General features: G+C 33.1%; 1 protein-coding gene across 1 annotated transcript in view; it reads left to right on the top strand.

Annotated features, from left to right (window-relative positions):
• The window catches only part of LOC126887426 (AT-rich interactive domain-containing protein 4A), an 83,692-nt gene that overhangs the window by 61,894 nt on the left and 6,606 nt on the right, over positions 1-15,192 (top strand). Inside the window, exons 16-19 of the mRNA XM_050654952.1 lie at positions 2,144-2,529; positions 7,456-7,577; positions 7,769-8,011; positions 8,821-8,961. Of these exons, the coding sequence (XP_050510909.1) occupies positions 2,144-2,529; positions 7,456-7,577; positions 7,769-8,011; positions 8,821-8,961 (892 nt within the window). The remainder of the gene's footprint in view (positions 1-2,143; positions 2,530-7,455; positions 7,578-7,768; positions 8,012-8,820; positions 8,962-15,192) is intronic.

Below are 15,192 nucleotides of genomic sequence, written 5' to 3'. Positions count from 1 at the left end.
CCTACTACACCTTACTATTTTGCTCATGAGTATTTCCAGGTCTTGTTAACTATCGGCTATTATTACTGTATCATCTGCATATCTGATGTTGTTAACTAAGACTCCATTTACTCTTATGCCCTCTGTTTCATCTTATTGACATTCATCGTCAGTTAATCGAAGTTTATGGGTAAAAGTGCATATCTGTTCAACATCTTCGCAAATGGTGTATAGAATTCAGTGAAGGCAGAACACGATGAATCTGATGGTCTCCGCTCGGTCTCCACTGAATTCTGTACACTCTATACTCTATACCATTTACGAACATGCTGAACAGATGTGCACTTTTACCCATAAACTTCACTTCATTTCATTCACAGTTTCATTTTATCTCACAACAAAACACTGAAAAACACTGAAAAACTTTTTTTTTCGATACTTCCACAAAATTTATTTTGAGATTCTTTTCTTCAATTCTTTAGATTCTGAATCTGCCGTAAGGAACAAATATTTCCTTAAGAGCCAACAGTAGTAGCGATCAACAGGTAGCAACAAAATATAACTTCGGGAGATATTATCATAAACTTTGGCAACAGTGGTAATCTTTGACATTATCTAAGATTAATATTTTGACAATATCATAGTCGCGCTAAATGGAAGTAATAGAAAACGATGTTATTATTAGTAAATAAATATTTATAAAAATAAACCAAAATGGGTGAAAATTTTATGTTAAGATAGGTATTTGCATGAAATGTCTAATAATAAAACAATAATAAATAACCATTTTTCGTTGTGAAGCGAAACAAATTTCGATTTTCGCATAATCTTGGCACGGTTTTTAATTGACTTTTTCTTGGACGGTTTCGCTTTATTTTTCGTTTGATTTACTTTTCCCATTTTGTTAAACTATTGATAATATTTTTAGAATAAAAAATCCTCCTAAAACTTTATATACTCACATTAGAATTCGAAATATTTTTACGTAAAATATACTTACCTATCTACATATAACTAAAACTCACAATTAACAATAATCTATTTTTTCAAATAGGCCAACAACTTAGTTCTATTACACAAAAATATAATAAATTAACTATAAAACACTACTTTCCTATGAAACGACAATGCCGAATTCTTAAAATTCACTACTGCACTGAACAGATATCGATAAAGATAACGGAACAGATAAGAGAAAATCTGACGCAGGTTTGTCAAAATGACAGTGACAATTTCTCTATGTTGCCAAATTAGTTATTAGTTATATACATAAGCGAATCTGACTGTCGTTTCCATTGATTTTGTTGGGACCGAAATATTTGACCTTGTGCACCACTTATAGAATAGAACTTAATGTTCTAAGAAATATACCAGTCCAAATGATGTAATATTTTTGACAAGTAATTATTAATTAAATATGAAATATAAAATAAAACATATATAAATATAAAATTTAACTGTAAACAACTGTCGCTGTCAGTCGCAAAAGTGAGGTTGCACCACTTACGTGACGCATGAGCATGAAAATTATGTTACCGTTTTTGGCCTGAGTTTCGCTTCTCTGGTGGTTACGTTATGTTTGATTTCTTGTTAGGAATAAAAAAAATTAGTAGGTCCAAAATGACACAAAATCTAGGCATGGGATAAAAAAGTTTATTTGAAGAAAGTGTATTTTTTTGTTCTCCTCAATGACGGTACAGGCTCCTTTTTTTAATATTGTATTTAATTACAGAGTTATTTCCACATTCTAATATATTTCTCAAATTGGGCTCTCTACCGCCATTCTTTATTATATTACGAATATGTGTGCCAAATATCTCGACAAAATATTCAAAATTACAGCTGCAATCTTGGACCGCGTTTGTTGCTACCTGTTGATCGCTACTGTTTCCTCTTAAGGAAATAATATTTCGGTACAGTTATTTTTCGTTTCCAGGCAACGGCTAAGTATAAGGAAATACCAAACCATTTCTTTCAAAAATGTTGTCAAAAATGTCTAAATTCCTGACTAATTTTCGGATAAATTTCGGATAATTTTTGACTAATTTTCGGATAAATGATAAATTTCCATCAAGTAACGTTCCAATCCAGCCATTATTTGTATGCTATTTTGTTTTATCTTACATTGTTTGATAATAACCGCATTGTAATACATATTTTTTAGGAGGTGAGGAATTTATCTCCTCCCACAATAGAAAAAGATGACAAGACTGAAGAGCCAGAAGCTTCGAAAGAAGAAGAACCCGATCCAAATCTTCATTCGTTGCTTTTGTGCGAAGAAGTAATTCCAAGAAGTCCAGCGCCCCCTAGCGAACCAGTGAGCAGTCAGGACATTAAACCGATGAAGTCTGTTTTAGAAATGCCATTCGCGAGTGCTCCAAGTACAAGTAATAATAAGAGTATGTTGTTAGATCAAAAGAAGGCTGCAGAATCTCCACCTCACATGGAAATACAAGAAGAGAGAGAAAATCGACTGGAAAATTCTACTGTGATTGATAATACCCCACCCACGACACCAGAGAGCAGTATTAGTAATTTGTCGCTTAGAGGGTAAGTGTGTGATTGCTTAATCCAGATAATGCCGCAATTTTTTTTTCTTCAATTTTTGAAATATTTATTTTTTACAAAAGTACAAGTATTATATAGTATACAAAAGTATTACCGTTTTAAAATGATCCAAATTGAATATAAATATCTTCAATAAGTTTTCAATCCAATCGGACCATCATCAATGAAACATCTTGAATTGTTGAAACAAAATGTTGAAACACACCACATTTTTGGTCGTAAAATTTTTTAGCTTATTTAATAATTGTATTAAAACATAAAATTGTGATAACACAAGGTCGATGTATTTTTATTTTAATACAATAATTGTCTTTTAATCTAAAGGTTTTTACAATGAAACAAATATACCGTTATAATACCTTAAGAAGTTTTTCGTAATATTACTATTTCTTATTAACTATTTTGATTGGGAAATAAGCCACAATTAAATTTAAAAACTAATTTTATTAACGTTTCGATGCCCAAATCGGATGTCGTTGTCAAAATACAAAATATTACTAATATTTATACAAAAAATGCCACAAGGAAATAGCTTCAGAAATTTTTTAATTTCCAAGCTTATAATAATATGAAGATTATGGGTGGAATGCATAAAACGTAGTACCTGCTAATGCTTCAAGTGTGTACTACATTTTTGAAGATTTTACTACACTTACAAAGCATTTCTACACTTACAAATGCTTTGTAATTATTTTGCTGCACTTACAAAACATTTAATGTTTTGTAAGTGTAGTAAAATCTTCAAAAATGTAGTACATACTTGAAACATTAGCAGGTACTACGTTTTATGCATTCCGCCCAATATCTTTGCTATTTCTTGAGGAATATGGTCCTATTCTTCCTTCTCCTGCTGAGTACTGTGCTCAATTTTTAGGTGTGGATAGCTTCCGTGACAATTTGCCGATACTGTTCGCTATCTTGTGCGGCATGTAAGAATTCATCTGCTGATAAGCCAGTCCACTGATGAAGATTTTGGAGCCATGAATTTTCTTCATACCAATTGCTTTTTTCCCTTGATCTTTCCGTTGAGTATTAACTGTAGTATCCAGTATCTGCTACATCTCATTATAGGCCCCAGATATTCAAGTTTTCTCTTTTTTGCCATCTTCGTCAAGTCACCTTCGCCTTAACCTATTTTATTTGAAATGCGTTGAATCCATGAGCTTTTATGACCACATATTGAAGGCTTCTAATTTGTTTATCATATTAACCTTCATGATCCAGGTTTCACATCCATATAGTAACATAAGATACACATAAAAATTTAGGAACTTGATTCTCACTTATAAATTCAGCTCAGAATTACACAGTATAGATCTAAGATTTAATAAAAAACCCTCTTGCAATATCTACACGAGTTTTAGTTTCTTCATCATGATTTAGTGTCCCGTTTATCCAACATCCTAGGTATTTAAAATGATTAATTTTTGTAATAGCCTCATTGTTGACAATTAGTTGTATATATGACCAACGTCTTATCTACTATAGTTTGTTTTTTAACCAGGAGGAGTAAACTAAAAAGACAGATTCACACCCAAGAAAGTCACTAAAAAAATCACCAAATACATGTATTTTGGTTGACCATATCGGCCTTCAACAGCAATCCATAATATTATATTATAGTAATACGTCGCTAAAGAGTTCTAAAAACAACTGTTTTTTATATAAAAGTAGACTAAAAATCTAAAAATTAAAGGAATAACGTAGAAAACACAAAAAATCACCGATATAACTTAATTAACCTATAAAATGACATAAGTGTCAAAATTTGATAAATGTCATTAGTGTCAAAATTTCATAACAGTGGAGTAAACTTGCCTGAGGTTGGACCAATTACAAATAAGCATTCTTCTTCTTCTTGTACCACTCCTATCGGAGATTGGAAATCATCAAGGCTACCCTGACTTTGTTTACAGCTGACCTAAAAAGTTCATTAGTGGTGCAGCCAAACCACTCTCTCAAATTTCGCATCCATGACATTCTTCCGTTTTCCTTCTATTTTTCCTTGCATTATATTTTGAAGTAATGCGTATTTATGACCTCTCATCAGGTGACCCAAATACTCGAGTTTTCTTCGTTTTATCGTTAACAAGATTTCTGGGTCTCTTCCTATCCTTCGTATTACTTCAAGATTTGTGATTCTTTCAACCCAACTTATCTTCAGCATTCGACGGTAGCACCACATCTCGAAACTTTCAATATTTTTTATGTTGTTCTGTTTGAGAGTCCAGGCCTCTACACCGTATAAAAGCGTGTTAAATACGTAGCCTCTTAGCATTCTTAATCGTAGAGGGATGCTTATATCTCTGTTGCAGAAGAATTTTCTCATCTTTATGAAGGTGGCCCTGGCAATTTCGATACGTCTTTTTATTTCATTGTTTTGGTCTCCAGTTTCGTTTATTAAAGTTCCCAAGTATTTGTAACTTGATACTTTTTCAATTTGAATGCCGTTTATACTAATATGTGCTGGTTGTGTCATGATTTTACTGAAGACCATATACTTGGTTTTTTTGATATTAATGTTTATGCCATAATTGTTGCAAGCAATATTTATGTTTGTAAGTAATCGTTGTAATTCTTCTACTGTTCTTGCAACTAGTACAGTGTCGTCTGCGTATCGAATATTATTTCTAACGTGCTATGTACTAAGAGTATAAGTCATAAAAAAGATTTTTCGGGATTCTTCTATATTTTGAATCATATAATTAATAAGGTATTACCAACGTAGAAAGTAAAATAGTTAATTACTAATTTATTAATCATATTTCGTCACCATTTTCATATTTAGTTGTAATAGTTATTTTATCAGTGGTAAAAAAGACTTTGAAAAGTCCTAATAAAAAAATTTAATTTTTGACTTATACTCTTAATACATAGCACTCTAGTTTACAACCTCTCCATTGATTACGATTCCTTCATTTGCTTGCAAAAGGGCTTCCTGGCAGATGCTTTCACTATATACATTAAATAGCAGTGGTGACAAAATGCATCCCTGTCTTACTCCTCTACGTATTTCTATTGCTTTTGATATCTCATTTTCTATTTTGATGTTAGCTTTCTGATTCCAATATAAGTTGAGAATTATTCGCAGATCTTTATTATCTATGTATTTTCTTTCAAGAATGTCTCTTAGCCTATCATGGCGCACTCTGTCAAACGCTTTTTCAAAATCGATAGAACATGCATGTACTTCTTGATTAACGTCTAGGCATCTTTGTATAAGAACATTCAAACCGAAGAGAGCTTCTCGAGTACCTAGTCCTTTTCTGAACCCCATCTGTGTATTACTAATATCTGACTCCAACTTTTGACAAACTCGGTTGTGGAGGATTTTTAGAAATATCTTTAGTAGATGGCTCATTAAAGATATTGTTCGATGTTCTGAACATTCTTTTGCATTGGATTTCTTTGGCAGTGTAACGAATGTAGACAGCAGCCACTCTTGAGGCATAATACCAGTATTGTATACTGTGTTAAATAAGTGCAATATTATACCTATTGATTCATCATTCAAGAGCTTTAGTAATTCAGTAGGAGCCTCATCGGGTCCATTTGCCTTTCCAAGCATTACGGCGCGGTAAATTTGAATTACTCCTCTTGGTTTAAAAACAGACCATAACCACAAGTAACTTTGTCTTTGATATATTTATACCAATTCCGTTATTGGAGCCTTCTCTAGTGACTCGAACTATAAGAAATTGAATATCTTCGATACTTTCAGCCATGATCGCTGTGTCATCTGCATCTCTGATATCGTTAATAGCTTCTCCCCCAATTCGAACTCCACATTTCTCTTCTAAGGTTTCGCCGAATATTATTTCCGAGTACAGGTTAAATAAAGTTAGGTATAACACACAACCTTGTCTGACACATCTTTGAATGAAAATTTTGTCTGTTTCTTTGCCGTCTACTAGAATAGAAAAGCTTCTTGATTCCAATATAAATGTAAAAGTCTCAGATCTTTTTCATCAATTCCAATCATTTATAGATACTCAAACAGTCTATCCTGTTGGACCCTATTAAACGCCTTTTCAAAATTTATAAAGCAAACGTAAATGAGTTTCTGTACTTCTCATGATCTTTGAATAAAGCTAGCATTGAGAACAGTTTCCCTTGTTCCTATTCATTCTCTGGAACCGAATTTTTTGTCTCCCATTGTTTCTTCACATTTCTGCTCAGTTATCTTGAGAAGTTGTTCTGCAGCTATTTTCTTGTGGCATTTTTATAATCAACTATTTTCAATGGGAAATAAGCCACAATTTTACCAAAAAATGATTTTATTAACGTTTCGACGCCCAAGTCGGGTGTCGTTGTCAAAATACAAAATAATACTAAATTAAACAAAAATGTTGTTGCTTAGTAAAAAATTCTTCTAATTTAATATGACTCATTTATATCGGCAATTCAGACATCTATTATACATTTTAAAGTAGAAGACTATAAAATGATATCGCCAATATTGATGAGTTGCGTTCCTGGGACGACTTTACTAAAAGATAGTTCATTTGATTACATGAAATCAACCCAACTCAAGAATATCCGCCACAAAAAATCATAGCATGTGATCTGTCTTTAAAAAGACAACCAAATGCAACGGTGGCAGTAAAATTCTCGCGCTAGAATATATAATTCCGATATAAATGAGTCAGATTAAATAAATTATTAGAAGAATTTTTTACTAAGCAACAACATTTTTGTTTAATTTAGTATTATTTTGCATTTTGGTCGAAACGTTAATAATATAATTTTTTTGGTAAAATTGTGGCTTATTTCCCATTGAAAATAGTTGATTATTTTGAGAAGAAGTGGTTCTTTAGATTCTACATTTTATTTCTTTTGAATGAGCCCAGTCTTCATTTAGTCTACAGTATATTCGATTTTATTTACATTATGTCATTTTGTTTTTAGAGATGCAGGTAGCTTCTCTCCCAATATGGGCGACAACGAAAGTTGCAAATCAAATGATATTGAAACTGAGTATTTACGACAAAGGAATACGTCTTCAAAAGTATCACCGTATAGTGAGGAAGGTAAGTACGCCATAATGTTAGTTTCACACTTTCTTCTCAGAATAAAGCCTTCTAAACACAAGTTAAACAGGGATAGGGGATAAATAGTTCTCTTTGTTTCTTCGGAATTATTCTTTCATTCGATCATATTGATTCAAATATTTTAAATTTTATTCTTTCAAAATAATTAAATTCAAAATTACTAATTTCAGATACTCAGATGATGGGTGACATAAAGAAGCCAGCATCTTGTAAGAAACGAAGAAAGTCTTTAAGAAATTCTGAAGATACCATGCCTCTAAGTGGCAAAAAGAGTAAAAAGAATAGGTCCAGACATAATAGTGACAGCGATGACACTTCAGACCATTCTAATACTGGCAGTGCCAAAATATCGGCGTATAATCGACCAAATCGATCTCCTCGACCATCACAATACAATTTCTACGTTGAATTTGGTAAGTACATTATACAAACATATATTTATACAATGTTAGCGCACGGTATTTAAATGATGATTTCCTTCGTGAACTGTAGTTTTAGGTCTGCTAATTTTAAATGTGTGAACTAACATACAATTTGATAAGATAAATGATGAACCGGTAAACACACACCATAAAAAAATGGTACTCACGTTTTCTGTTTTCTTCTTCGAATCTGGGGCCCCAGTCAGTTCTGCACTCTTCCATGCACCAAATCAGCAACTTTAACGATTTTATGTATCACACCGATGATTTATTTAGACGAAATTTTTGATACTCGCGGATGGTGCGACTTATGCTATCGCCATTTTTCGAATGTCTGGTACTCTTCCGCTTAGGCGCAATAACGGTTCTTCTGTACTTTGCGTAGAAATGTCAGCTGTGTGTTTTTGAACTTTAAATTTAAATATTTAGCGGCGAAAGTGATTTGCGCCAACATACAATACGTTCAATTTTCTTTTGAATATAGGCGACTGAAGGAAGTGCCAAAATCGGCAACATTGCTTAGTCGACTAGAATCTGCGAGAATCATGTGCGTTAACGTGGGATGTGGAGACCGTCTGGCACTCGACGGCGCGCAGTGTTGCCATTTATATGCCGTATATCTAAGTTAAAACTAAACATGCTGTATTTTAATACACTCAAGCAAAGGCTCTTCACGTTTACTGAATATATTTCTGATATTTTAAGTTTTTTCCCAATTCCTTTCTTCTTTGAGCTACTTTTTAATGACTGTTTTAGAATGATAACCTTTATATTAATAGAATTTATATATTTTTATTTAGATTCAAGTTTAGACAGCGTTCAACGGATATCAATACTTCAGCAAAAGTTGGCGGAGCTGAGGAAGACGTACGCTGATGTTAAAGCGGAACTTGCGGTTGTTGAAAGGCGAAGGAAAAAGATTAGAAGGCGAGAAAGAGAAGGTAAGCTTTATAATAATAATATATTAGCACATTGAGCCAAGCAGGCACATGGCTTGGTTTAGATATTGATATACCCCAGGTCGTCATTAACTTCATGACTCCATCTGTTCGTTCCTTCCTTTTTTTTTAATTTCCCACTAAAAGGTGGTCTGAATCTATATCTGGCCCATTAGATGAACGTATATAATATGCATTATGTTTTTTCTACATCATACTCTACTAAATCATGGTCTATTTGATTTTACCGTTTGACCATCCGGCAATCCCCAAGTGCTCTCATGTTTGTTGATACACTATAGACCAGGGCGGATCTGTTTTGAGGTGGATGTAAGAGGTGGCATTCGAATTTTTGCAGATAAAGTTAGGTGACAACTTCAATAATTATAATTGACTTATGCTCCTTCTCAAATATGCCCGGAACATTAATAAAAAAATTTAAATGTTTAAAAATTTCGAAAAATGTCGATTTTTTTCTACTTTTATTGCTTATAACTTTAAAACTATTTAATTTAAAACGATAAACGAAAATAAAGATAATTGAATATTGTATAATATACTACTGGTTTAAAATGTCTTAACCCTTTCTGCAAAATAGCAATAAATAGAAAATAAGGAGGCAAAAAAGACTGTTTTTATTCAATGTTTTTCAACCACTTTGGTTACACGTAGAACCTTCATAATTCGCTTAGAAAATTCTTACAACATACATACCAAAATGCAGCTTTCTTGCAGAATAATTTTGCAATCTAATTTTTTTTTAAAAAGTTCAAATTTTTTAAAAGCTTTCTGAACAAAAAGTAGACCATTTAGACGTTTGCTAATTTTTTTACATATAAACAGGTTCTCTACCTATCGAATACACTTTGCAGAATTAAATCGGAGTATTTAAGCTGCCTCAGCACTTAAAGTTATAAACAAATACAGTGAGGACGTTTGAGTTGGAATAAATTCATTTTCTTGAGAATGAGCGACTCTGGAGATAAATCCCGAAACAGATTGATTTTTATTTTTACATTATAATTTTTTTCATAAATATCATACTAGTGACATCATCCATCTGAGTGGGATGACGTAATCTAAATATTGGAATTAATTTAATTCAATTTTTTTTAATTCAAACCCTGTATAAATAATTATGTTAATGTTTATATAAGTGAATACAAAACTGAATAGCCTTTCGATTGAACTATCACACGGCACCTATTCTCATTTAAAAATCATCGATTACGTCATCACGCCCAGATGGATGACGTCACTAGTATGATATATATACCAAAAAATTAGCATTTAAAAATAAAAATCGACCTGTTTCGGTATTTATCTCCAGAGGCGCCTATTCTCGAGAAAAAGAATTCATGCCAACTCAAACGTCCTCATTGTATTTGTTTATAAGCCAAAAAATTGTTTATAACTTTAAAACAGTGCTCTGAGACCGCTTAAACGATCCGATTTTAATTCTGTAAAGTGTATTAGATAGGTAGAGAAACTCTTTATGTAAAAAAATTAGAAAACTTCTAAATGGTCTACTTTTTCTTCAGAGTTTTTAAAAAATTTGAACCTTAAAAAAAATTAGATTGCAAAATTATTCTGCAAAATCTATCAGGTTTTTAATGAAATTTGGTGAACGATTTAAGTATGTTGTAAGAATTTTCTAAACGAATTACGAAAGTTCTAAGTGCAACCAAAGTGGTTGAAAAACATTGAATAAAAACAGGCTTATTTTGCCCCCTTATTTTGTATTTATTGCTATTTTGCAGAAAGGGTAATAATTTAAGACATTTTTAACCAGTATTTATCATACAAAATTCAATTATCTTTATTTTATTTCCCTACGACTTTGTTCCAAAATGAATCGTTTTAAAGTTATCAGCAAAAAAAGTAGTAAAAAATCGATGTTTTTCGAAATTTTTAAATATTAAAATTTTTTATTAATGTTCCGGGCATATTTGAGAAGCAGCATAAGTCCATTATAATTATTGAAGTTGTCACCTAACTTTATCTGCAAAAGTCCGAATGCCACCTCGCACATCCAAAAATAGACGTTTTTCACAGATCCGCCTGCTGGTCTACTACTGATTTATAGCGTTGCAAGTGTGAGATTATGGCAATGGATTGTCTTATAGAGGTTAACTTAAACCTTGATTAGAGATCATTATAGTCTGTCTTCTTTGATCTCAAGAGCTTTACGCGTTCCTAGGCCTTTGCGAAATCCGAAGTGTGTATCAATAATGTCTACATATGTCCAGTTTACGGTATATTCAGTTATAGATCACTATATCTATAATTTTTAGTAGTTCGATAGGAAGCATGTGAGGTCTAGGGATTTTTCCGCTCTTGGTTGTTTTTAATGCGTGTATTACTTCTTCTTTTGTAATATCTGGATCTATTCATATAATAATTATAATAATATTTGAAAAAATAATTAAAATAAGACTTACAAATTTTTTAAAAAAATTTAATATACTATCTGAATGTCAATATGGGTTTCAAGAGGGAAAATCAACGGAAGATGCAATATGTACTCTAACAGCTAACATCTACAAAGCTCTTGATAATGCAAGACCATCTCTTTGTATATTTGTCGATTTAGCAAAGGCATTTGATACGGTTTCACATAAAATACTGCTGAATAAACTTCAAAAATATGGTATAAGAGGACTTGCATATAACATCCTAGAAAGTTATCTGCTAAATAGACAACAACATGTTTCTATAGATGGAGAAATCGGTAAAGGAAGAATTATATCTTACGGAGTACCACAGGGAACAGTCTTGGGGCCAATTCTCTTCAATATTTATATTAATGATCTATTTAGACTGAATATCACAGGTAAGATAATAAGTTTTGCAGATGACACAGCTATTTTCTATGATGCAAATACATGGAATGACTTAAAACAAAAAGCTCAAACAGATTTTGCTACAATTCAAAAGTGGTTTCAGTTTAATAAACTTACCTTAAATGTAGAAAAAACAAAATATATGCCATTTACATCATATGCTAATAACCTTCCAAATCTTGGCCCGTTAAAAATTGATGCAAAAAATGAAATTCCACATACATACGAAATTAAATATCTAGGTATAATAATTGATAAGCATTTACGATGGAACACCCAAGCAAATAATATAGTAAATAAATTAAGAGGACTCTTATCAAGATTTAAATTTTTAAAACAATTTTTAGGAATAACTCATTTACGAATTATTTATTATGCACTTATACAATCTCAACTCACATATGGTCTTTTAGGATGGGGTGGAATACGCAATAATTACTTACATTCTATAAATATTATTCAGAAATGGATAATTAGAATTATATACGGGAAAAATTTAAGATATTCTAGTGAGCTGTTATATAACGAAAGTAAATTTTTAACTGTACGTAAATTATTCTGCTATAAAGCCCTTATACATATACATGAAAAAAAGATAATATTAAATTTTAACAGTCATGCCCATCAAACTAGATATATAAGACATAATGCAATTCTACCAAAATGTAATAAATCCATCCTCCAAAGATATGTTGGTTACATAGGGCCCAAATTGTACAATTTACTACCGGATAATTTAAAACAATTTAAAAATTATAAAAAACATAGGTATAAATATGAAATTAAACAATGGATTGGGAGCAAATCAACAAAATTTTGCGAAGAACTTGTTTAGGCAATACGTAAAGTATCCTTAACAATAGTAACCTATACTTATTGTACGGTTATAGAGTATATTCCCATAGGTAAGCTGGTTAAGAGTAGATAACGATTTTTCATATGTAATTTAAAGTATTATCTGCATAAATGGCACAAAGAATATTTGCTACGAGAGGTATATGGTTCAAAATGCATACAGTATCACGACTAATAAGTTATGTTCACATACATGTAGAGTACTTACAGTTTTATTCCTTGATGACGTGTCACATCAGAGCTCTGATTGAATTCCATAATCCATTTGGTTCATTTGTAAGGCACTCACTAATACGCTAAATAAATCATCGTCGATAATACTGAGCAGATTGAATTATCTGAGCGGTATAAAACGATAGCAAAAAAAGCCGGTAAAATGCGGCCTTTTTACGAATAGCGGGAGCGTCGATAGATTAGAGATGATTCTCGTTAGGAAGCTTTTGACGATCTGCCCCGGCGAGGGGTTCAAATGCGAGTCTCAACAATAACCTGGAGTTTCCAGAAAGGTTACATAAATACTACTTGAATTTTAAGTAATCAGTAGTACAGGGGCGTAACTAATTATTTTAGTGAGCCGTGTATAATATATTTATTGTACATATTGCCGGGGGCGACAGGCGAGAGAGATGGCCTATATCACCTCGAAGAGAGGGGATTGGCAAAGATGTGCACAACGATAAGAAATGTTTGAAGAAATTAGAGTTTATATACACAAGGGGTAACAACGATAAAATGGAGGAAAACGATAAGTTTTCCCCCTAGGGATAGATTTTAATCTTCCAGGGGAATCACAGCGATTTTCGTAATACCACGAAGAAAATCACCGTGAGTAGTGTGAATCTTGACAGTACGAACTAGACCATCCTTACCAGGCAATACATCTATTACCCTGGCAGTTGGCCATAAGAGTGGAGGAGTACCATCCTCCTTCAACAGAACCAAATCCCCGATCTTGACAGGGTCAGTAGGGTCGGTCCATTTATTTCTTTGCTGCAGGAGGCAAAGATAGTCTTTTTTCCACAATTTCCAAAATTGCTGTTGAATTTTACTAATACGCTGAAAAAGATTCAACCTATTTTCAGGTATCTCTGAAACACTTGGTTCAGGGGGCGCGGTTAAACTTCTTTGAACTAAGAAGTGAGCTGGAGATAGGAAAGCGAAGTCATTGGCGTCAGACGACATCCTAGTGATGGGTCTCGAATTTAGAATAGCCTCGATTTGGCATAATACTGTGTTAAACACTTCAAAGGTGAAGTGGGAATTTCCTATAATTCGATAGAGGTGATACTTCACACTCTTTATTCCTACCTCATGGAGGCCGAATTGATGGGGGTTGCGGGGAACACCCATCTTGAAAGTTATGGAGTTTTGAGTACAGAATTCCTTAATCTGTTCCGAATTATTTTGATTTAAGAAAAAATCATAGAATTCGCGCATTTCATTTTTTGCCCCATGGAAATTTGTGGCATTGTCGCTCCAAATAATACTGGGCGTGGATCTTCTGGCAATAAACCTTTTCAGAGTAAGAATATAGGCTTCTGCGCTTAATCCTGTGACGAGTTCGATATGAACACATTTAGTGCTCATGCAAATGAAATAGGCTACGTATGCTTTGTAAAGCGGTGCCTTCCTCAAATGTGAGGACTTAATTAAGAAGAACCCCCCATAGTCCACTGAGACGACTTGGAAGGGTCTAGTGGGGAGTACACGATCGGGATGCATATCTGCCATCTGTTGAACAGAATTGGGTGTCATGAATCGGAAACAGTTTACACACTTACGAATTAAGCGTTTAATCTGTCTTAATCCGTCAATTGGCCAGTACTTCATTTTGACATACGAAAGTACTGTTTGCGCGCCTGAATGTAATAACTTATGATGAGCTTGAGTCAAGATTAGTTCTACAACTCGACATTTAGAAGGAAGTAGAATGGGGTGTTTTTGATTATACGATATGGGGGCGTGTCGGAGACGTCCTCCCACACGAATCAGCCCATCATTATGTTGTAGGAAGGGGTTGAGTTTACGAATGGCTTTATTGGTCACGAGTTTAGCATTTTTCAATTCAAGAATCTCTTTTTTAAAGTAGATACTTTGGATATACCTGATGATCGCGTGATCAGCGATCTCCATTTCGGGTGGCGTCAATATATCCGTATCTCGTGGAGAGTTATTTATTTTCTTTTTAATATTACTGATGAATCTAAAAAGATAAGCGACAATTCTTTGAATTTTACGAAAAGAAGAAGATTTAGCGAATAGAATTTCAAAGGTGTCGTTGAGTTCGTGATTTGTTGCTATGTTTGAGACAACTAACTTCCTTAATTCAGGAAGATCATCCTGAAAATGAGGAATTTGATGAAGAGAAAAATCGATGGGATTGTCTCTAATAAAGCTAGGTCCGCATAACCAGTCTTCGGTGGTCTGGGGATTATCAAAGACATTTATCCCTCTGGAAGCGGGGTCAGCGATGTTTTCGTGACTTCTGACGAAATGGAAATCACAAGGAAAAGTTTCCAACAAGGAATTGACCTTT

Source organism: Diabrotica virgifera, chromosome 6 (genome assembly GCF_917563875.1).
Source record: "Diabrotica virgifera virgifera chromosome 6, PGI_DIABVI_V3a".
Classification (NCBI taxonomy): Eukaryota; Metazoa; Arthropoda; class Insecta; order Coleoptera; family Chrysomelidae; genus Diabrotica; species Diabrotica virgifera.
This window is presented reverse-complemented; position numbering and strand designations above follow the sequence as displayed.